This window comes from Oncorhynchus masou, chromosome 15, assembly GCF_036934945.1.
Source record: "Oncorhynchus masou masou isolate Uvic2021 chromosome 15, UVic_Omas_1.1, whole genome shotgun sequence".
In the NCBI taxonomy this organism is placed as follows: domain Eukaryota; kingdom Metazoa; phylum Chordata; class Actinopteri; order Salmoniformes; family Salmonidae; genus Oncorhynchus; species Oncorhynchus masou.
The window spans coordinates 53569445-53593174 of record NC_088226.1 but is presented as its reverse complement, the minus strand read 5'-3'; the positions used below and the strand labels follow the sequence as shown (position 1 = coordinate 53593174).

Sequence of the window (23730 nt, the reverse complement as noted above, 5' to 3'; positions counted from 1 at the left end):
ACGGTTGACACAGCTTGTTTTTCAAAGCACGTGAATGTATCCAACTCGTATTTACAGAACATTAGTCATTATCACCTTCCTACTTGGTTATGAACGCAGCATATGCTAGCTAACTGTAGGTAGGAAAAATGTGCTTATGTTTAGCTAACGTTACTTGCTAGTTCGCTAGCCCTGTAAACTAACCGTGAAAAGATGGCGACGGCAATATACCTGGAACATTACCTTGACAGTGAGTATCTACCGTTAGCTAACTTAATTTGATCAGTTGTGTAAATTGTCTTCATACATTTACAATCTTGAGTTTTTCGGTATCGAATTTCTTAGCTAGCGACGTTATAGCCAAGCAAGTTGTCTATTATTGATATGAACGTTACGTTTTTGGCACGACTAACGTTAAAACTAGCTAGCAAACTGTCTTTATTTTTGTTAGCAGTCTAGTAACTCGCTAGGTCATTGGGGTTGTAGGTTCGATTAAATGCTTTACATTGTTGGCCTTATCTAACGTTTGTGAGTTAACGTTACAAGGACAAGACTAACTAGCAATTGCATAAATTGTAGAGAAAAGGGGTTTTAAACAAAACTAAAACGAGGGCTGTTTTCAGCTTATTTAACTACTGGTAACGTTCGCAGCAAGCCAACAATGTGTTCTAGTTAGCTAAATGGCTACGTTTAATTTATTTAGGGTCTCAGTTATCCATGATCATAAAATGTACTTTGCTCTAGTTAGATGGCGGTGACGCGACCTCGTTTTCTGCGGGGAGGCAAGTATACACGGGCCGCGATGTTTAATTTAAAAGTGCGTCACAAGCACAGTTTCACTAACTGGGTCTCACTTCCGCCAAACTTTAAACATTATCTTGTTTTCCAGGAAAACATTTAGGTTGAACTTATTTGGTAGTACAGATGTCATGATCAAGCTAACATTATCAATTTTGATGTGGCCACCTGTTATTTGGTAACGCTGGTCGAAATGTTATATTCACAGACTTTTTAGAGTACATGTACTGCCTTGACATTTATATTCCCTGCCACATGTCCAACACCATGTAAACACCTGCAAGACGTTGGTTTGGTCACGAGCAAACAAATATTGATTGCCACAGATGTACCTGTGTTTTTTAAAGTCCTTTTAATAATACTTTCATGTGGATATTTTGTCTAAAATGTCCAATCCCGCGGACAATCGGCAGAGTAATTATTCTACATTGGTGACATACAAGGGACGTTGAGGTTTTTTCCCCATGTAAATGTGCGTGGCTATGCAGTACAGGCAATGGAAATCATCGCCAAAATGCTGCAAAGAGCCATGAGCTGTCAGCTGTGTGTTACCATCAAATCGTATCTTGTTCTCATTATGAACTAGTGTAGTTACTGAATGACTGCTCTTAACAATCATGATCCATTCCCCCAGGTATTGAGAATCTGCCTTGTGAACTACAGAGAAACTTTACACTGATGCGGGACCTGGACAATAGAACTGAAGGTACAATACTGCACAAGAAATACATTTAACATTTTATTTGTTTTGATCACTTGGTTTACCACATGGTTTCATGCCCCATCAGTATTGTATAGTTCAGCATCTTTCATTATCCTGTATAAAAATGTTTCTGCAATTATGTAGAGAAAAAAGGAGAGATCGACAAGCTGGCAGAGGAGTACATCTCAAGTGTAAGGAACTTGGCTTCGGAACAGAGGGTTGAGCACCTGCAGAAGATCCAGAGTGCTTACAGCAAGTGCAAAGAGTTCAGCGATGACAAAGTGCAGCTTGCAATGCAGACATATGAAATGGTCAGTGCTCCAAACCTGGCATATGAGTACATAAAGATGTGTCAATACTTTCACTATTGGTCAATAGATAATGCAAAACCAATCTAATTGTCTGCATGTCATAGGTGGACAAGCATATCCGCAGGCTGGATGCAGATCTGGCCCGATTTGAGAATGAGCTGAAGGAGAAGCTGGAAGTGAGCGGCTATGAAAGTCCAGAAGGAAGAGGGTTAAAGAGTAAGCAGGGAGACTGTTGGTGGGAAATACTTCTACAGCACATTTATGACAGGTAAACTAACTTCCATGTCCATTGCTGTGAATATCTGCTTCAGAGGGTGAAGGTCATGGACTAAGGGAGAAGCGAGGACCCAAGGGGAGAGGCAGGAAATCATCGGATGAGGATTCTCCCAGGAAGAAAAAGCTTAAAAATAGGTATTGAAAAGGTTTTACAAGCAAGTACTATTTACGTGCGTCTGCCTGGTTCTCACTCTCCCTTAATATAATTTACCATCTATTAACGTCTGTAGCCCAGGATTGAGTTCTGCTCTCCTGCCAATGCAACCGTCAGATGTTTTGGACATGCCAGTTGACCCCAATGAGCCAACATACTGCTTGTGTCATCAAGTGTCATATGGAGAGATGATTGGATGTGATAACCCTGATGTAAGTTTTTATTGGGTATTGGTTGTCTTGTTATTCAAAGAATGCTTTGAAATTAGTGCTATTCTCAGGACTCTAAATTAAAAAAATGTATGTTGTGTTAGGAGCACAACATAAAATGTAGGAGCACCAGAAAATATTTGTTTTATTTAGCCTAAATTATTTATTTTACCTTTATTTAACTATATCATAAAAGTTAAAATATGGTTTAGGTTTCTACATTTTAATGTTGTCTTCATACCAAATTTGTCTGTGTCCAATTGAGTGGTTTCACTTATTGACCTTACTACAAAGCCAAAGGGGATTTAGGTTTCTACATTGTGTAAAAGCACTACTTATTGAGGTGCATTATATAGAAAATTGTACACGGTCTCTTTAAGAGTGTCAAGTTTATTGCTATATGATCATTGATTTACTGAAAGAGCAATCCCTTTTCTAGCCAATCATCATTCAAGGCTCACACCACCCAGTTAAAAATGGTAATTAAGTAACCAGGCTGTTAGATAGCTAGCTAACGAGGTTACATGACTGAACAAGATGTAAACAACTACCTGCAAGTGGTTTTGGAACAGCCAGCAAAATGGTTTTTGAATGTCTAGCCAATTCACGATAGGAGGAATAAAACATTGCGCCGGTTATATCTTTTTACCTTTTTGTGCTAGAAACAATCGGTTTTTGCTGTAGTAATGGTGTAACCATGAAAGTAACAAATCTGCACACGCTTTTATCCATGGGGCACTCGAAAACAATGGTGCAGCGAAGCCTAATCATTATAACAATTATCTGTGTGATAGATTTTTCTAGGCGCACAGCACTCCCAAAATAAAATCTCAGGTCGCACATTAAAATGTTCACACTGTAGAGACCTGGGTATTCTCTATAGATTCTACAAGTTAATCAAAAGAATACTGAAATGTTGATGTCTTTTTACCAATGTTTTTATTTTTCAAACAGTGTCCAATTGAGTGGTTTCACTTTGCTTGTGTTGATCTTGCTACAAAGCCCAAAGGAAAATGGTAGGTGAATCTTTTACAATTAGTTAATGAAGTGTATTATACATGTAATTAAAAGCGAATGAATTTGGGAATGTTGATTACATGCATTACCTTTTTGTACTTTTATTTTGTCTTTTTCAGGTTTTGTCCACGGTGCACCCAGGATAAGAAGAAAAAATGAGATATATTTCTTTAAAGTACTTTTCTATAAATATGTATTTTGTCTATGTAGTAAAATAGTGTAATATATTTACAAAATTATTTCCCTTTCTATGATGGCCGTGCATACATATTATGGTCTAAATACAAAGCTTTTTTTCAAAGTACTTGAAACATCTAAACATTTAAGTTTTTGTATTTTACAAACAAATTCAACAGCTGTTGATAATACATTTTTTTCATGGTTTAGTTTCCATCTTTTATTCTGTCCTCACTTAAATATTAGGGCCAGTATTAATATCTCATTTGTGTCTGCATTTTAGTTACCTAGCTACCTCTCGGGTTCAAGCACATGCATATACCGCAATCTTGAATCCTGCCTAAAAAAATCTATCTTAAACCAAGCAACCACACATAAAAGTTCACTCCGTCCAGTCTTGGAGTAATAAGCTGTCTGGTAAAAGGTGCACTATATTGACTATCAAAAGCATTTGCCCACTCTTGAATGTGCTATGGTGATAATGATCAGACATTTAGGAAGGGACTGGTATCTCTTTGCCAACATAACCAGCAAGCGTTAAAGCACTTTGAATAAAAAATCAGCTGTTCACCACTAATGATAAACAATATAACAATCACTACTCCCTAGATAAAGTGAACATAGTGCAAGCCCTATTTTTTGTTGTTGTGGGGAATGGCTTTCCAAAGATCTTTATTCACGCTGCTGTAAAGTACAAATGAAAGACAAACATTGTAAGAAATTGAACAATAATGAAACAGGTTAATGATTCTGAGCTATTCACTGGAACCAAAGTCCACTGCTATTGCTTTTGAATATTTTGTTGACCTAAAATATAGAATGTGGAGAATGATATTAAAGTTATTGCATGTTTTTAAGGTTGACCATAAGCAATTATGCCACTTATTATTCTAACCATACGCAAAATACTATTGTTCTTTGATATACAATGTTGACAAGGACATGTGACAATTGTGACTTCCTTTCCAAAGATCTTTAGTTTTTATTCATTGTTTTGGGATTTTTAGGGTTTTAGCATAACTTTTTTTTCAACTGTGAATATATCAATCTTGTACAAGAATAATGTTGTTAAAATGGAGAAAGGTCCAAGGAGCCAAAGTATTTGTGTTTTGTACATGCCAGTGTTTCATATCAATAAACATTTACAACTATTCAATATTTCAAATGTATGTCCAGTTGAATAGCAAGTGTCTTTACTGACATTTTCAACCTCTCCCTGACCAAGTCAAATCAAATTTTATTGGTCACATGCAGATGTTATTGCGAGTGGAGTGAAATGCTTGTGCTTCTAGTTCCGACAGTGCAGCAATATCTATCAAGTAATATCTAACAATTCCACAACAAATACCTAATACACACATCTAAGTAAGGAATGGAAATAATCTATGAATATATGGATGAGCAATGTCAGAGCGGCATATGTTAAGATGCAATAGATAGTATAGAATGCAGTATATACAGTTAAAGTCGGAAGTTTACGTACACTTAGGTTGATTTTCACCACTCCACAAATTTCTTGCTAACAAACTGCACTTTTGACAAGTCGGTTAGGACATTACTTTGTGCATGACACGTAATTTTTCCAACAATTGTTTACAGACAGATTATTTCACTGTATCACAATTCCAGTGGGTCAGAAGTTTACAAATACAAAGTTGACTGCCTTTAAACAGCTTGGAAAATTCCAGAAAATGATGTCATGGCTTTAGAAGCTTCTGATACGCTAATTGACATCATTTGAGTCAATTGAAGGTGTACCTGTGGATGTATTTCAAGGCCTACCTTCAAACACAGTGCCTCTTTGCTTGACATCATGGGAAAATCTAAAGAAATCAGCCAAGACCTCAGAATTTTTTTGTTGTTGACCTCCACAAGTCTGGTTCATCCTTGGGAGCAATTTCCAAACACCTGAAGGTACCATGTTTATCTGTACAAACAATAGTACGCAAGTATAAACACCATGGGACCACGCAGCCGTCATACCACTCAGGAAGGAGACGTGTTCTGTCTGCTGGAGATGAATGTACTTTGGTGCGAAAAGTGCAAATCAATCGCAGAACAATAGCAAAGGACCTTGTGAAGATGCTGGAGGAAACGGGTACAAAAGTATCTATAGCCACAGTAAAACGAGTCCTGTATCGACATAACCTAAAAGGCCGCTCCGCAAGGAAGAAGCCACTGCTCCAAAACAGCAATAAAAAAGCCAGACTATGGTTTGCAACTGCACATGGGGACAAAGATAGTACTTTTTGGAGAAATGTCCTCTGGTCTGATGAAACAAAAGTAGAACTGTTTGGCCATAATGACCATCGTTATGTTTGGAGGAAAAAGTGGGAGGCTTGCAAGCCGACGAACACCATCCCAACCGTGAAGCACAGTGGTGGCAGTTTATTTATTTTATTTATTTCACCTTTATTTAACCACGTAGGCTAGTTGAGAACAAGTTCTCATCTACAACTGCGACCTGACCAAGTTAAAGTAAAGCAGTGCGACACAAATAACAACACAGAGTTACACATGGAATAAACAAACATACAGCCAATAAAACAATAGAGAAAAAAGTATATATACAGTGTGTGCAAATGAGGTAAGATAAGGGAGGTAGTAAAGAAGCGGGGAAATTAGTGGTTTCTGTGGTAGCATTAAGTGTGCAGGTGGAGCAATTGAAGTTGAGGATTCCTGGTGTTTGTGGTGCCCACGGTTTGGTGCGACGCAGATCCGGTAGTGAGAGGGATGAAACAGAGGAGTCACTGTCAGTCCTTTTGAGTTTTGAATCTCAGTTTTTACATGATAAAGTCATGTTAGGATATATCAATTATCCTGTTAGATCTTGTGTGCCAGAGCCACTGCAATGTTTCTGGTGCAATATTTATGGTCATGTCATGAGTGTAGGAGGGAGATTCCAAGATGTAGGAAGTGTGCAGGAGAGCTTGTGTAATTTTGGTGTTGTAAAAGTTGTATGTGTCAACTGTAGGGGTGCCCATGTTTCTGGGGATCAGAAGTGTCCGGTGCGAGTGAGGCAGGTCGAGGTGGCCAGAGACAGTGAATAACGTAGAGGAAGATGGGTTGAGGGTGAGGAATCCCTGTGAGTAGTGTATATGTGCCAGCACAGAGAGAGGCCAGTGAGTAGCATACACTACCGGTCAAAAGTTTTAGAACACCTACTCATGACAGCTAGGCACACTCTTGGCATTATCTCAACCAGCTTCATGAGGTAGTCAACTGGAATGCATTTCAATTAACAGGTGTGCCTTGATAAGTTAGTTTGTGGAATTGCTTTCCTTCTTAATGCATTTGAGCCAATTGGTTGTGTTGTAACAAGGTTGGGTGCTATATAGAATACAGCCCTACTTGGTAAAAGTCCAAGTCCATATTATGGCATGAACAGCTCTGCTGCAGAAAACAAGTTCATTAGAGTTCACAGCTTCAGAAATTGCAGCCCAAATAAATGCTTCAAAGAGATCAAGTAATAGACACAACATCAACTGTTCAGAAGAGACTGTGTGAATCAGGCCTTCATGGTCAAATTGCTGCAAAGAAACCACTACAAAAGGACACCAATAATAAGAAGAGACTTGCTTGGACCAAGAAACACGAGCAATGGACATTAGACCGGTGGACATTTGTCCTTTGGTCTGGAGTCCAAATGTGAGATTTTTGGTTCCAAACGCTGTGTCTTTGTGAAAAGCGGTGTGGATGAACGGATGATCTCTGCATGTGTATTTCCCACCGTAAAGCATGGAGTAGGGGGTGTTATGGTGTGGGCTTGCTTTGCTGGTGAAACTGTCTGTGATTTAGTTAGAATTCAATGCACACTTAACCAGCATGGCTACCACAGCATTCTGCAGCGATATACCATCCTATCTGGTTTTTGGCTTAGTGGGACTATCATTTGTTTTTCAACAGGACAATGACCCAACACACCTCCAGGCTGTGTAAGGGCTATTTCACCAAGAAGGAGAGTGATGGAGTCCTGCATTAGATGACCTGGCCTCCACAATCCTCGACCTCAACCAAATTGAGATGGTGTGTGATGAGTAGGACCGCAGAGTGAAGGAAAAGCAGCCAACAAGTGCTCAGCATATGTGGGAATTCCTTCAAGACTGTTGGAAAATAATTCCAGGTGAAGCTGGTTGAATAGCTACCGCACAGTAGGTGGCAGCATGCACAAACAAAATGCCATGATACCAAAGAAGAAGAATCCACCCGGTCGACAAAGAATGACGAAAAAGTTATATAGGAACTGTTGAAATCATACATTGGTTTACTCTGTAAACTCTACATCAAATCTTTATTTTATTTTTTAAATTTAACGTATGTACAATTTAAAGCTTTCACAGCGTCGAGGATTTGGACCCAAGTTTTCTGTTGTGTATGGAGTCTGTCTGGTGAGTTGCGAGTCGACATCATTGGCTAGCAAATAAAATACCCGTAAATTATTACCGGCACCGAGAAAACGCGCTATCTTATCTAGCTAATGTCGTTATGTTGCTTACCAAATGTACATCTGTATTGTCAAGCAGGGTTCCTTATTGTCTGGCGTTCGTCCTTGGAGATAAACTAGTTTGTTAATCTAGCGCTAGCAATAACAGCGCAAGCTAGCTAATTCACACTTCCTAATGTTGTTAGCTAGCTAACTATATGCAATTAACGTTAGCTAGCTGGCTGACTGAACTCCGGACAACTGTTAGCCTAGCTAAATTTAGGTAGCTAGCTGGCTAACTGAACTCCGGACAACTGTTAGCCTGACTTGCTTTAGGGAGCTTAGTTGAATAGGTAAAATTGTTAGCTAACTAGCCTAGACTTAATATCTTCGTGAAATCAGGCTTAACTATTTAGCTAGGTTCACCTGCAAGTATCACGTTTGATCTGATCTTTCACAGTGACTCTAGAATGCATTTTCCATCTTGGAAATGCACGTTTGGAAGTCATAGGGGGTGATCTAGTTCCCTACTGTGTTGCACATTTCAGAAACATTGACCTAACATTAGGTCAATGGTAAATAAAAAAAACATGTTTATCCTTTATTTAACTAGGCAAGTCAGTTAAGAACAAATGCTTATTTACGATGATGGCCAAGTGAGAGAATATATATGTATTCCTCTACTTTCTTCTCTCCTTCCTGACTAGCTGAAGTTAATGATCTGAAAGGTGATTATGATGATGGTCATGATCATACCCAGTCGATTTATTGTGTTTCTCGATAGTCTGACATGGATTCTGCTCTTCATGTCCTCTCTTTCATCTGTGCTGGTCTGAGAAGATGGATACATGTGAGCAATATAGTGGACATCCTTTTGTAATGAATTGGCTTTCACCTGGTCACTTCTTTTACATCATAGATGGAGATGACAAAGGATATAATGAAAGGGAGACCGTTACATGCTAGTAATGTGGCTGCTTTTTGTGATGCGGCTTCTCCACCCAACCCTCCCTGTTGTTGATCTCTACTACAGAAATGATTAACCCTCTCAAAACCCACCATCATCTGCACTTCTACTGCCTTTCTTAGCTCTGTATCCAACACCTTTCTGAAAAATGACAGTAATTACTGTTGAGGGGCATATAATCAATTCAAGACCTACCTATTTTCTTGCCCAGTCCCTTCCTATTGCCTCTGCAACACACCCATCCAGTGTTGTTCTTCCCAGAATTACTGTACCGGTCAAATGTTTGCACACACCTACTCATTCAAGGGTTTTTCTTAATTTGTTTTACTTTTTTCTACATTGTAGAATAACAGTGAAGACATTAATACTATGAAATAACACATGGAATCATGTAGTAACCAAAAAAGTGTGAAACAAATTAAAATGTATTTCTTCAAAGTAGCCACCCTTTGCCTTGATGACAGCTTTGCACACTCTTGGCATTCTCTCAACCAGCTTCATGAGGAAGTCGATTCTAGATTTAATTTTGGATTGGAGATGCTTAATGTGAGTAACCAAAAAAGTGTTGAACAAATAGAGATTCTTCAAATAGCCACCCTTTGCCTTGATGACTGTTTTGCACACTCTTTGTATTCTCTCAACCAGCTTCACCTGGAATTATTCTCCAACATTCTTGAAGGAGTTCTCACATGCTGAGCTCTTGTTGGCTGCTTTTCTTTCACTGCAGTCCAACTCATCCCAAACCATTTCAATTTGGCTGAGTTCTGGTGATTGTGGAGGCTAGGTCATCTGATGCAGCAGTCATCACTCACCTTCTTGGTCAAATAGACCTTGCACAGCCTAGAGGTGTGTTTTGGATCATTGTCCTGTTGAAAAAAAAATGATAGTCCCACTAAGCACAAACCAGATTGGATGGTGTATTGCTGCAGAATGCTGCGGTAGCCATGCTGGTTAAGTGTGCCTTGAATTCTAAATAAATCACTGTCACCAGCAAAGCACCCCCACACCATAATACCACCTCCTCCATGCTTCACAGTGGGAACCACACATGCAGAGATCATCCGTTCACCTACTCTGGATCTCACAAAGACACGGCTGTTGGAAACAAATCTCACATTTGGGCTCATCAGACCAAAGGACAGATTTCCACCGGTCTATTGTTCATGTTTCTTGGCCTAAGCAAGTCTCTTCTTATTGGTGTCCTTTAGTGGTGCTTTCTTTGCAGCAATTTGACCATGAAGGCCTGATTTATGCAGTCTCCTCTGAACAGTTAAGTTGTCTGTTACTTGAACTTTGTGAAGCATTTATTTGGGCTGCAATCTAAGGTGCAAGTAACTAATGAACTTATCCTCTGCGGCGTTGGTAACTCTTGTGTCTTCCTTTCCTGTGGCGGTCCTCATGAGAGCCAGTTTCATCATAGCGCTTGATGGTTTTTGCAACTGCACTTTCTGTATTGACTGACCTGTAATGATGGACTGTTGTTTCTCTTTGCTTATTTGAGCTGTTCTTGCCATAATATGGACTTGGTCTTTTACCAAATGGGGCTATCTTCTGTATACCTCACAATACAACTGATTGGCTCAAATGCATTAAGGAAAGAAATTCCACAAATGAACTTTTAACAAGGCACACCTGTTAATTGAAATGCATTCCAGGTGACTACCTCATGAATCTGATTGAGAGAATGTCAAGAGTGTGCAAATCTGTCAAGGCAAAGGGTGGCTACTTTAAAGAATCTCATAAAATATATTTTGATTTGTTTAACTCTTGTTTGGTTACTACATGATTCCATATGTGTTAATAATTTTGATGTCTTCACTATTATTCTACAATGTAGAAAATAGTAAAACAAAGGAAAACCCTTGAATGAGAAGGTGTGTCCAAACTTGACTGGTACTGTATGCTTATGTTTCGAGGGGGAATGACAATGTGTGCTATGATAGGAAATCTGCTCTAAGTTTATATCTGCATAGTCATAGGGGAATGCTGAAAACATGCCAGAGAAAATGAGTTCTGACAGAGCAATCTTCCTGTCTAGATAAAGGTGCTCCTCTGCAATGTAAAGTCAGTTTCACCTCAAGATAAACATGAACAGGTTTACAACCATAAAACTGGACTGCCTCTTCTAAAGCAAATACCACCTAATATGTTATGCAATGTGCATGCGCTCTTGTTCACCTGTCATTTGTGGTTAAACTGATCATGTCTCCGTTTATCTTGCAGATATCACCCCATGCTCTCCTTCTATTCTGATTCCCATTCCTGATCTCTCTGACCCACCTCTGTCTATTGTGCACATTAGTGCTTTCTTTCCTCCTGTCTGTCTCTTTGTTACCCTCTTTCTGTCCTTCCCGATCCCTGCGGCCATGTTTGATAACGGGGATCCCGAGGACAAGCCCCCAGCCCCCCCAGTCAGGATGAGCAGCACCATCTTCAGCACCGGCTCCAGCAAGGACCCGCTGTCAGCCAATCACAGCTCCAAGCCCCTGCCCTCGGTTCCGGAAGAAAGGAAACCCCGCAACAAGATAATCTCAATTTTCTCAGGAGCAGAGAAAGGTGAGACGCGAGTCCATAGAGGTGGTGCACTGGCAGGGGATCTAAAGCAGTGGTTTCCCAACCTTTTTTGGTTACTGTACCACCAACTGAATTTTATTCTGCCCAGAGTACCCCTGAAGTACCCCTCGTGCATTATACCAGTAGGCCTATGGTCTCATGAGTCTTCTCAAGTACCCCTGGTGGATAGGCCCAGTACCCCCTGAGGACCTAGTGTCCCTGGTTGGGAACCTGACGGAGTGGGTGTGGATCCACATTTTATGGACCATCTTACAGACAGCCAAAGGTCCCGAAGCTTCTGCACATATTAGATTCTGCTCATGTTTGATCAAAGCTGAATAAATGTCTTCAAGATCACACGGTAATGATATCATTCTACATAACAGTACCGAATAGTATTACGCAGGGATGGGGAACTGGCGGCCTGCGGGTTTTGAAGTCACTTAGATCAATTCCCTCAGTCGGGGTCAGAATAGTAGAATACACAAGGTGCAATTTTGAAATTTGGTTGTGCATCAGCAGTTTTACTCTTATGTCAGTCAATTAGCCCATGTCTACTAAAATGTGTTAGCTGGCAGTTTGTTTAACTTAGAAAACTATCTTAACTTGTTGTCATGGTTGAGTTACCAGCCGGGGGGCCTCCAGTGATTTTTATTAGTCAGTGTCACTCAGATATCATATTCAAAACTGCAAACATTTTACTCCACCCTATGGTAAAATGTGTAGAATTGCAGGATTACAGTATTTTGTGGCCCCCACTCCCTTCATAATTGCTGATCCCTGGTATAGCGTTATTGAAATACAAAAAAATACCTAATTTCTTATAAGATTTTAGGATGATTGTGCGAATGGTCGCATTTTTCTGTCATGCCCACGCCACTAGACAAAATAAGTGCTTTGATTGGAACTAAACACGAGCTATGCTCAAGTTAACATAATCTGCTCTAAAATTTGCTCTCTGTACATAATTCAAAACAACACTGGATAGCTCAAGAAGATCTAACCTAAATGCATATCTCTATGAACTTGGTTGAAATCAAATGGTTGGTATGCAGATGCTGCATGGACGTTTCACCGCTAGAACTTGAAAAAGTATTACTCACAATTGACAGTGAGAAATGTGAAAGTAGAGAAATGCATGTGCAGAATGTGATTCGGATCTTCAGCTCTGGGGGAAAAAAAGATCCAGGGGGCTGGATGGGACAGTTGCCTATGGAGCCACAGCCTCAGTCATTTTTTTAAAGGTGCATTAAGAGGCTACATTTCATTCAGTGTATCTTAGTTCAGAACCAATCCATTTTATGTTAGTTTCCATCTGTATGCGTCAGACTATCCAGTGACGGGAGCAGTTGAGTTTCTGTCTTTCCAATTTCTATCCGTTGTTCGATCTGATTACTTTTCATCACATTTATTAACAGAGAATGTAATGATGGTTTATCTGATGACTTTCAGGTGGTAGAAAGAAAGACCGGGACAAAGAACGACCAGAGATCTCTCCTCCTTCAGATTTTGAACACACTATCCACGTTGGCTTTGATGCTGTCACTGGGGAGTTCACTGTGAGTAAGGGTCACTTTCGTCCGACTTTTCAACTCTTATTCCAGGCATACTCAAATCCCAGCCTGGAGGACCGTAGTACTGTTTGTTTTTGATTCTACCCGAGTTAGTTGATTGACCCCTGACCCCATCTCTTTGTATCCTCCTCTCTGATAGGGCATGCCAGAGCAATGGGCACGGCTCCTCCAGACGTCAAACATCACCAAGTCAGAGCAGAAAAAGAACCCCCAGGCTGTTCTCGACGTGCTCAAATTCTATGATTCTACAGGCAACGGCCGCCAGAAATACCTCAGTTTCTCCTCTGGTGAGCTTTCTCATGGATGACACTTTGCTGTTTTCTAAGATTGTTATAGACTCTTTCAAGACTGCAATTATTTCCCTCTCCCTTTTCATTTTTAGAAAAGGATGGTTTCCCTGCAGGACCCCACTCTGTAAGTACTGACTTCTTTCTAGTTATTACTTAAAAATCTGTCATTCTGCCCCTGTTGTTCGGGCGCGAAAGATGTGGATGTCGATTAAGACAGCCCCCCGCACCTCTCTTGATTCAGAGATGTTGGGGTAAATGTGGAAGACACGTTTCAGTTGAAGGCATTCAGTTGTACTGACTAGGTATCCCGCTTTCCCTTACTAGCTACCTGAATAGTATGGGGCTGGGATTTTTTGGTCCTTGACCACATTCATAGCACCCCTGAAATTATGTGTGGGCTATATATGAAATGTCTATCTTTTCTGCAATAGCCGGTCAAAAAGGTCACAGAACCCTCATCGATCAGTATCAAGGACATTGATGATGATGATGATGATGATGATGATGAAGCTCCCCCACCCATTGTGGCACCACGTCCAGAATACACTAAGAGTGTGAGTAATTTTGACGGGAGCTCATCTGAATTCTTTTGCTCTTGCTCACAATCGCTCATTCCCTCATTCTTATTCATTTATTGTGTGTGTGTTTCTGCTGCAGGTTTACACTCGCTCCGTCATTGACCCCATCCCTGCTCCAGCCACGTGTCCAGATGGAGACGCAGCCTCCAAGGCTCTAGACAGACAGAAGAAGAAGGGCAAGATGTCAGACGAGGAGATCATGGACAAACTGAGTAAACACACTACATTTCTTACAATACCAACACGACAATTTTACTGGTAGTTATTAATATAACTCTCTTGTCAAGAGAATTTAGTATTGGTCTGTATAACTTTATCTTTGCCCACAGGAACTATTGTCAGCATTGGAGATCCCAGAAAGAAGTACACAAGATATGAAAAAATTGGACAGGGGTAAGTTCATTTGAAGGTGGTAATTGGGGTGTATTGTGTGTGTCCAAGTTATTCAAAATATGTAACCGTCTCCACACAGGGCTTCAGGGACAGTGTTCACAGCCATTGACGTCGCCACTGGACAGGAGGTAAAGGGAATTAAGGGTTGTCATTGGTTGACTGACCGGGGATGGGTGGATTGAGGAGAATAGTAAATGGTAGGAGACCTAGAGAGCTGAGTAATGATGTTCAAAGTGCGGCAGAGTCTAGATACAGAGAGACAGAAATGGGGAAAGCGTTTGAAAACTGTATGCCTGGCAGGAGTTGAGAGATTGCAGGATAACTAATCACACACCCATTTTAGAGGATCATTTTGAACCTTTCCTTATTTCTGGCTGTTTCTCACAGGTGGCCATTAAACAGATCAACCTACAGAAGCAGCCCAAGAAGGAGCTGATAATCAATGAGATTATGGTGATGAAAGAGTTAAAGAATCCGAACATTGTCAACTATGTAGACAGGTAATGGAATGGTCAAATATATGATTAAGCTTAACAGCACTAACTTTGGTGTAAGTTGGGGGTGCCAAACCTAACTTTCTGGTGATGGTGGAACACTACTGGGTGTACGATATTGTACAATACAATATACCCTAACAACCTCTCTGGCTTTGGTGTCTGTGTGTGTTTGTTAGTTTCCTGGTGGGAGAGGAGCTCTATGTGGTGATGGAGTATTTGGCTGGTGGTTCGCTGACTGATGTGGTGACAGAGACCTGCATGGACGAGGCTCAGATAGCTGCTGTCTGCAGAGAGGTGACCAGCTCTTATACGGCACACTGCATTAACCTTGACCTGTTTACCCTTTACCCTTTAACAGTGGCTGGGTGGGTAACTTGTGTGTTCACATTTAGAGCCTTTATGTTATGTGCAAATATTGACCGTTGTTTCTTCATCCCCTCTCGCTCCATTGCACTCTCTCTCTCTTTCTCTCTGCCATTGGTTTCCCCATCTGAAGTGTTTACAAGCACTGGAGTTCCTTCATGCGAACCAGGTCATCCATCGTGACATCAAGAGTGACAACGTGCTACTGGGAATGGATGGCTCTGTCAAGCTCAGTGAGTTTCCCTCTCCCACTAAACAACCCCAGGCTAGCCATGGCCTATGTAGAGGAAGTAACAGCCCTAATAGTTGGCGGTGGAAATTTACCTTATTGAAAGTCTGCAGGTATATGGATTCGCTTTGATGTTGGGAAACTGTTCTGTATTCATATTTATAGCTGGAATTTGCCATCTGCATCCTATGAAAGATAAGTACCAATTTGGCAAGGATAGTTAACAAATGACTATTACAAGCTGGTGCTACTGTTTGTACTGCTACCCTTCAGTCCCTCACTAACATATGTCTCCATCTCTCTGAATTCCACCTCCCTTCTCTCTGTGCAGCCGATTTTGGTTTCTGCGCCCAGATCACTCCAGAGCAGAGCAAGCGCAGCACCATGGTGGGTACGCCATACTGGATGGCTCCTGAAGTGGTGACCCGGAAAGCCTATGGGCCTAAGGTTGATATCTGGTCACTGGGCATCATGGCCATTGAAATGGTTGAGGGGGAGCCTCCATACCTCAATGAGAACCCGCTAAGAGTAAGTGAACCAAAGAGCAGCATCCTCCTAAAATTCCATTTCTTTCTTTTACTATATCACAGTGCATCAAAAGCTAGTTCCATGGTGATACTAACATGGATGTAACATACTTTTCCAGTACCTCACAGTTCTCCTCTTCCCACTCTCCTCTCCCCCAGGCACTGTACCTGATTGCCACAAATGGGACTCCAGAACTTCAGAACCCAGAGAAACTGTCTCCCATATTCAGAGACTTCCTTAACCTCTGCCTGGAAATGGATGTGGAGAAGAGAGGTGGGGGAAAAGAGCTGCTTCAGGTGATGACCCATCCTATCTATGGCTTCCTTTGTGATTTGCTCTTCTACTCTTGTGTCAACTTGACTGGTTGGATTTGGCTGTATATACTCCTCCATCATTACCCTGTCTGCATGTACTACAATAGAGATGAGCTTCAAAGTTAACCCTTTACTCTCGTTCTTCTCCTTCTCTTCTTTTTGTCTAGCATCCATTCCTGAAGCTGGCAAAACCCCTGTCTAGTCTTACACCTCTAATCTTGGCTGCTAAGGAGGCCATGAAAGGCAACCGTTAACCGAACAAATAGAACATACAAACAACGCTGTGCCAGATCTGTGCCAACTGTTTAGGTTTTGTGCCAGATAATAGGCTGTGACACCACCATGCTCCAGTCTGATAAGCCCTGACAACCCTCACTGTGAAGGAGACCAAAAACATCCAGAACACTACCCACCGCTGGTCATATGAACTCTGATTCTCACTCAAATCTTTGAGGACTTTATTTTGTACAAGAAAACATTGGCGGTGGGTCACGTTGGGGCTTAATTTGTATTTAACATGGAATGAGCATAGCTATCTAGTTCCTACTTTTTGGAAGAAATATCACTGCCTTAAATGCAAAACATTGCCCAATGCAGGGGTAGGCAACCTTCTGTTCCAGGAGTGCCACGGGTACTTCAGGATCTTGTTCCAACTAGGCACCACACCTGACCAACTGAGCTAAGTTCAGCGATTGCCAAAATTCAACACACCTGGTCTTCCAGGTCAGTTAAATCAAAAGCATGAAGTGCCTGCGCCACTCCAGGACTAGGGTTGCCTACGCCTGGCCTAATGTATTGTTGATTGTGTCATGTTGGTTTGTTTCTCCATTTTTACTGTCATTGGAGTTTCCTCTAACGCTAGTTAGTGTCCTTTTAATCATTTTGATACTTGAATTTCATGTGTCCTGACTGATCATGTTATGGACCTATCATTTAATGAAAACTGTTATTCCACCTGGTGCCCGATGTAATCTTTGGATTATTCTCACGTTTGTTATAGGAAAGACATTTCAAAACATTTCCATTATTACAGGGAATGTGGTGATATTGATGATGATGATGATATAGGGTTGCCTCATTTGGCAGTCTAACCAGCGATTTCCTCTTGTATAATTAGCCTCTTCTTGGTAGTGGAGGTACAATTTATGGGCAAATTCAGTTGTAGAATGACAGGGTTTATTCTAGCTTGTGCCGACTTCCTTTGTTCTTATTAAAAATTGAACTATTGTACATGTCGAATTCTGTACTTTTTGTCTAATTCAGTGCTGAAGCTAAGAAGATAGCTTTGTAGGCTAAAGAAGGCAATGTATATTCACTGTTTCTTTTTTTCTATTTGAATAACTAACAATCTGATAATTGTCTGCAAATTCTAGTAAATGCATCTGTTAATTTTGTCCTTATTCTTGATTTATTATTATCTGTATACCATGACTCTTAAATGGAATGGAGATGTGTGAAAGGCACACGAAGATACCATCCAAGAGTGGGCTCAAGGAATGATACTCCATGAGAACATCATTTTGTAGCTATTAAATTTGGATCAAGAGACACAGACATTTGTTTTTCATAAAACACCTTATGATTTTGGTTGTCTTAACTCATGCCTGTATATACACTCCCCTCCATATGTATTTGGACAGTGAAGCTAACATTTTTTTCTCTTTACTCCAGCGTTTGGGATTCGAGTTCAAATGTTTTATATGGGGTGACAGTAAAAGGTGACTTTCTGTATTTAAAGGGTTTTATCTTTAGAAATGAAAGCACTTTGTGTATCTAGTCATCCTCACGCCCCCCACATGAATAAGTCATAAGTATTTGGACAAATTGATTTCTAGTGTATCAAGGTAGCCAAAGGCTTAGTATTTAGTCCCATATTCCTTGCACACAATGACTACATCAAACTCTACAAAGTCGTTGGATGCATTTGCAGTTGGTTTAGTTGTGTTTTGGGTTATAAAATAAAAGCTGACATTCTGTACTGTCACCTAATCAAGGATCTTCAAAATCTAGGATTATTAGATTTATCCCCGGGCACACAAAGCTCCACTATTTATTAGGCCTACTTTTTAGAAAACAATTATTTTACCTGGGCTACAACACAGTGCAATGAGGAATGTATTATTGTTATCAAGTGAATACACAGTTATTATACACTGCAGTGATGTAGGCTAATTTGAATAACCACTCATACTTCCTGTTTTGTTTCATGCCAAAGTAACTGCATAGGCCTGACTATGCAACCGTGTGGGTTTATTCTCCACAATTTAGAAGGTCCAGGAAGGTACATTAGCAGGCCACTCGTTTGGTGTTGGCCTATTTTTTTCAGGATGTAGCTGGTGTTAAAATAATAGGCTTACTATAAAAAAATATGGCTTCTCCTTCCAACTCCACTCCTGTTAATGCTGTAGCATCCTGTTAATCTTCCATTCAGCAAGTTTCAGCTCTCCTCCAATAGTCTAATAGTAGTATGAGGAGCAGAACGAGGAGGAGGTCGAAATAAGTGTCCAACAAGCTTTAAAAGGAATAGCCATGGCAGCGGAGAGGCCAGGTGCGTAATTGCGCAACAGAACAATGAAGACAGACATACTCGAAGTAGCCTATAGCCTAAGGTAGAAGCGTATGCATATTATCCCATAATTCAAAAGCTTAATGTTAGGCTTAATATTGCGGTGAATATATCCAGTCAATTTACACAGCGAAATAAAAACAAGTTTATCAGATAATTAAATCATTGGTAGCTGCCTACACTGCGCTCCCAAGGCTGCGCTGAGTGCCTTCCATCCCAGAGCTCTGGTATGCAGCTCGAAATGCTACCCAATTGTTTTTTTTTTTATTAACAAGAAATATATCCTACGTAGGCTACAACAACACAATGTAATGAAGAATGTTATTGTTTTCAAGTGAGTACAAAACTCTATGCTGTAAACTGCAGTCAATAGCCTAAGGCATTTGAATGACTGCTCAAAAACATGCATATTCATTTCAAAATGACTACATCTAGCCTGCTTAATTAGACAACCATTCGGGTCAGTCATGGGTTCTTTCTCTGCAGTTTAGGTCCAGACACATTAGCAGGACTGTATAATATGAGGTATTTTGTCATGAAGTATCAGCTAACATAAACATGGTAATGCAGGGATTTGTAGTTTCTGCGTTTGGCTTCCATGTTGTCATAAAAATGTTTGAGAACGAGGTGAATACCATGTTTTCTTTTTACAACAACTATCACTATATATTCGTCAAATACCGTATTATTATACTCTTAATAAATCTTGCTTTTCTATAAAATTAGTAAGCATTGGTGGTTCAGTGGTAGAATTCTCGCCTGCCACGCGGGAGGCCCGGGTTCGATTCCCGGCCAATGCATCGATATTTTTTGCTTCCATTATCTTTTTGTAGCATGTTTACCCACTCTTTGCAAATATGTAAAATGATTTGAACAACTAAGGGTAGCTATAGCTAGCTAGTATTGTTTATTAATATTATAGTACTCGACAACTTTTTTATATTTTTTTATAACAAATATCAACAAACAAAAGAATAATAGTCACATGCAAACAAGCATGCATACAAACTATTTACATTGCCAGGAATCCTAAACAAACAAATCATATTAATTAATTATATAACAAGTTTTAATAGCCTTTTTGTAGTGCCATACTGTTTAAATTAATTTATAAAGCAAAACAAGTTAGGTTTTGAATTAGACCATTTGCATTTGTGAATATGAAATTGACCTAGTATTATTAGCAGTTTAATTACATTTACTACATCTTTATCTATGTCAGAATTCCTGAAATAAATCATTACATCAAAACCATTAAATAGTACAAGCTGTCCTATTTTTTTGTAACAAAATTCTGTATGTTAATCCCAAAACACTTGCCTATAAATACAGGCAAAAAACAAATGCAAAATGGTCTCCATTCCACAGAAATCCCATTTATAGTCAATATTCAGCTTGAATCTTTCCAAAACATGTTTCACAGGATAAATTCTATGTAACATTTTAAAATAAACTTCCTTTACCTTGTTACTGATACATTATTTGTTCTCAATTTTCCAGGCTTTCCCCCATTGTATATCACCATAGATATTTCACCAAAATAATCTTGCTGAGAGAATTGTAGTATCACAAACAATCAAAAACAATTGAATATTCTTTCGGGGTTATCAGAATTTTAAACTTATCAAGAAATTCCCTATATGAGAGTAAGATATCCATCCTCATTCAGTAACTGACCAACCAAAATAATTTTATTCTCAAACCAGTTATGAAAAAAAAGAGACTTATTTTTAAATAATCTATCTTTGTTGTTCCATATAAAGTATCTGTGAGGTGAAAAATTGTGTTTATACGCTAACATCCAAGATAAAATTTCCTGCTTACAGAATTTGGCCAACATTACTGGAATTTTATCAACATCAAAATTACATTGAAGCAAAAATTCTAAACCACCAACAGAGTCAAATAAATACTTAGGGAAGACATTCCAAATACTGTTCTGGTTCTTATACTTCAGAATCCAATTTATTTAAAAAGTATTATTTAGAGTATTGAAATCTAAAACCTCAAGACCTCCTTGTTCTTGGGTATTAGTGAGAATATCTTTTCATAGATAGTGAGGCTTGTTCCTCCAAATAAAATTATAAAGAATCTTATCTAAGTCCTTTACAATTTCAGGGGATAATTCAAGTGATAACGAGACATAAACTGATCTGGATAACCCTTCAGCTTTGGACAATAAAACCTGACCGTATAATGAAATATCTTTCAGCAACCAGAGGTTCAATATATTCTTTATTTTCTCAATAATGGGGTTAAAGTTAATTCACTCCTTTGTTTTTTATCCTTGCATATAACAATTCCAAGATAACCTTATCTTTAATTGGGATACCATATACTTCCTGTAAAACACAATCCTTGAATGGAAATAAGACTGACTTATTGATATTAATAGGAAACTGCTTTAGAAACCTCATTCCTGTTTCTTAATAATATGGTGGTATCATCAGCCAGTTGACATAGTTTAAATTCATTGCGAAGTGCTGAAACACCTTGAAAATTCCCTTTCTTGATATGAAGAGCCATAACTTGAGTAACCAATAAAAATAAAAATGGACTAATTGGGCAGTCCTGCCTAATGCCACGGCCAATATCAAATCTTTGGAATGTCCCGTGAGCTCATTTTACAGAGCTAGTAGAAACACTATATAAAGTTTGGACTGCTTTCAAAAAAAAGTCACCAAACCCCCCAAAAATGTATTGCTTTGAACATAAACTCATGTTCTACAGTGTCATAAGCTTTAGGTTTGGGAATCAATGTAATTACACCTTGCTTTAAGGAAGCCGGTAACTCCCCTTTTTCAATTGATTCTTGAAACATAGCAAGAATGAAAGGAATCAATTTATTATTGAATGCTTTATAAAACTTGCTTATTAAACCATAATGCCCAGGGGACCTATTGTCCTTAAGGCTTTTAATACAGTCTTTATCTCAATTTCAGGTAACTCATTATCACAAAAATCCCTGAAATCATTATATATCTTCTTAGCAATGTTTGCTACATTGTCTAAGAAAATATCTATATTGGAAGTAGACTGGGCTGATATATATAGATTCTGATAAAACTGGGCAACATGCTGTGAGATTTCTTTTAGATTTTCATTGGGAGTATTATTAATCATTAATTTACATATGGAAGTATTTTCGCCTGCATTTTTTTTCTGAATTAAAGAAATATTTTGTATTTTTCTCTCCCTCTTCCATCCATTTTCGTCTTGATCTTACAAACGCTCTCCGGGCCTTTTCCTCGTAGATAGTCTAACTGCATTTGCAATGATGATAGCTCCAGTAATTCCTGATTAGTTAGTTCAGTTTTTTTAGTATAATCCATTATTCCCTTTATGATGTCATAATCTTTCTCTTGGCATGAGCAATTTCTTTCCCCATTGAAATAGCCAAAAGCCTTATATCAAATTTCATGAGCTCCTAGTAACTTTCAAATGTATTCATAACACTGGCACAATTACAGTATTTATCAATAATTCCTGCTACTTCCTTCTTAAATACTTCACCCTCGGGTAGTCATGTTAATTTTCCAGTAACCTTTACTAACTTTTTTTGTTGACAAACCATGCATATTTATCTTTATTGAGATCCTTTTGTGGTCTGTTCAAATCGATGGTTCAATCGAGACTGTATCAACCTTGTCAGCCATATCTTCAGATATCAGCCAGAAATCAATATGGGATTGTATAGATAAATCTTTGGTACTCCATGTAAACATAATCTTATCTGGGTTCTTATGTCTCCAAATATCTAGAATACCTAACCTTAGACATATATTCCTTATCTCACAAACAGAATTGCTATCCTTAGGTGGCTTCTATCTAGATTATCATGTAATACTGTATTAAAATCTCCACCACATATTACTTTTGCCAATGGGAATTTAGACATAATTTTACTTATTTTCCTGTCAATGTCTCTAAATGAAATACAGTTACTTGACTTGTTATTGGAAGCATAAGTATTTACAACAATGAATTGAATGTGGTTGACATGTACCAAAAGTATAATCAATCTCCCTGTATTATCTGTTTCTTGACTCAATGTATGACCCTTATTAAAGTTGCCCTTTAAAATAGCGACACCTGCTGACCGATTAGTACCAAATGAAAACCAAATATCATTCCCCAATTGACACTTCCAAAACGCAGTATCTGTGGAACAGGCATGAGTTTCTTGAATTAAATAAAAGTCGTCACTCTTACCCTTACAATACAAAAATAAAGATTTCCTTTTCAAAATATTACGGATTCCCCTGGCATTAATAGAACAAAACAGAAATTGACATTTACTATCACAGTGACTTAATGAAGAATATTAAACTTGTATACGTTCACATGAATCGGGTTCTCACAGAAAGAAAAGTTCTTACTAGTTGCAAATAAAAATAGTCATTTGCACCACACACAATTGCAAATAACGTTGTACCATAGATTGGTAAAACGAATAGCCATCAAGCTAACAATAAGTGTCAGAGCGAGTTTCCCTGCCATAAATTATTTTTATAAAAAAAGTTCACACAAACAATGCCCTTTCCTCAATAAATATAACGTTGAATCAGATGCAAATAAACTCAGTCCTGCACAACTCACTTCATAAATCCAGCAGTCATCAAGCTAGGCGTCAGCGTGAATTTTCCTTCCATTAGCAAAAGCCTTGGCCCCCTAAAGTATGCACTTTTCCCTTCCTTCTTTGCTCTCTCAATCATCCGCCACAGACGATTCCGAGCGTCTTTGTCAAATGCTGTCAGATCCTCCTTGAACCTCAGGATGTTCTTCTATAAATAGTCATTTTTCTTTGCACTTTTCCCTATACATATCCCTC

At 39.1% G+C, this 23730-nt stretch overlaps 2 protein-coding genes and 1 non-coding gene across 4 annotated transcripts; all 3 read left to right on the top strand.

Annotated features, from left to right (window-relative positions):
* LOC135556442 (inhibitor of growth protein 5-like) lies at nucleotides 1–4782 on the top strand. 2 transcript variants are annotated; one of them, XM_064989649.1, is made up of 8 exons: nucleotides 13–229; nucleotides 1412–1483; nucleotides 1625–1791; nucleotides 1896–2007; nucleotides 2103–2202; nucleotides 2298–2433; nucleotides 3385–3446; nucleotides 3567–4782. In XM_064989649.1, exons 1-8 carry the CDS (start codon nucleotides 193–195, stop codon nucleotides 3604–3606), a joined length of 726 nt encoding a protein of 241 aa, XP_064845721.1. In that variant the 5' UTR covers nucleotides 13–192; the 3' UTR covers nucleotides 3607–4782. The 2 variants fall into 2 exon arrangements, with proteins under 2 accessions (XP_064845720.1, XP_064845721.1); XM_064989648.1 differs by lacking the exons at nucleotides 3385–3446; nucleotides 3567–4782 and adding an exon at nucleotides 2684–3367 and having other exon boundaries at nucleotides 1–229.
* Nucleotides 4783–7800: 3018 nt separating this feature from the next.
* On the top strand, nucleotides 7801–17722 carry LOC135556441 (serine/threonine-protein kinase PAK 2-like). The gene is made up of 15 exons (XM_064989647.1): nucleotides 7801–8012; nucleotides 11238–11570; nucleotides 13020–13126; nucleotides 13281–13428; nucleotides 13524–13555; nucleotides 13863–13985; nucleotides 14089–14221; nucleotides 14339–14402; nucleotides 14482–14530; nucleotides 14790–14902; nucleotides 15076–15193; nucleotides 15396–15495; nucleotides 15823–16019; nucleotides 16178–16315; nucleotides 16501–17722. The coding sequence occupies exons 2-15, from the start codon at nucleotides 11381–11383 to the stop codon at nucleotides 16585–16587; spliced, it is 1599 nt and encodes a 532-aa protein (XP_064845719.1). The 5' UTR covers nucleotides 7801–8012; nucleotides 11238–11380; the 3' UTR covers nucleotides 16588–17722.
* Nucleotides 17723–19628: 1906 nt separating this feature from the next.
* Nucleotides 19629–19699, top strand: trnag-gcc (transfer RNA glycine (anticodon GCC)). The gene has a single exon. It is a non-coding gene; the product is annotated as a tRNA-Gly (tRNA).
* The last annotated feature ends 4031 nt before the right edge of the window (nucleotides 19700–23730 follow it).

Coding starts and splice junctions, on each gene's coding strand:
- LOC135556442 (XM_064989648.1), top strand. CDS start 193: ATGGCGACGGCAATATACCTGGAACATTACCTTGACA. Junction 1,484..1,624: donor CCTGGACAATAGAACTGAAG/GTACAATACTGC, acceptor GCAATTATGTAG/AGAAAAAAGGAGAGATCGAC. Junction 1,792..1,895: donor CAATGCAGACATATGAAATG/GTCAGTGCTCCA, acceptor TGCATGTCATAG/GTGGACAAGCATATCCGCAG.
- LOC135556441 (XM_064989647.1), top strand. CDS start 11,381: ATGTTTGATAACGGGGATCCCGAGGACAAGCCCCCAGCCCCCCCAGTC. Junction 13,556..13,862: donor TCCCTGCAGGACCCCACTCT/GTAAGTACTGAC, acceptor TTTCTGCAATAG/CCGGTCAAAAAGGTCACAGA. Junction 14,222..14,338: donor GGAGATCATGGACAAACTGA/GTAAACACACTA, acceptor CTTTGCCCACAG/GAACTATTGTCAGCATTGGA.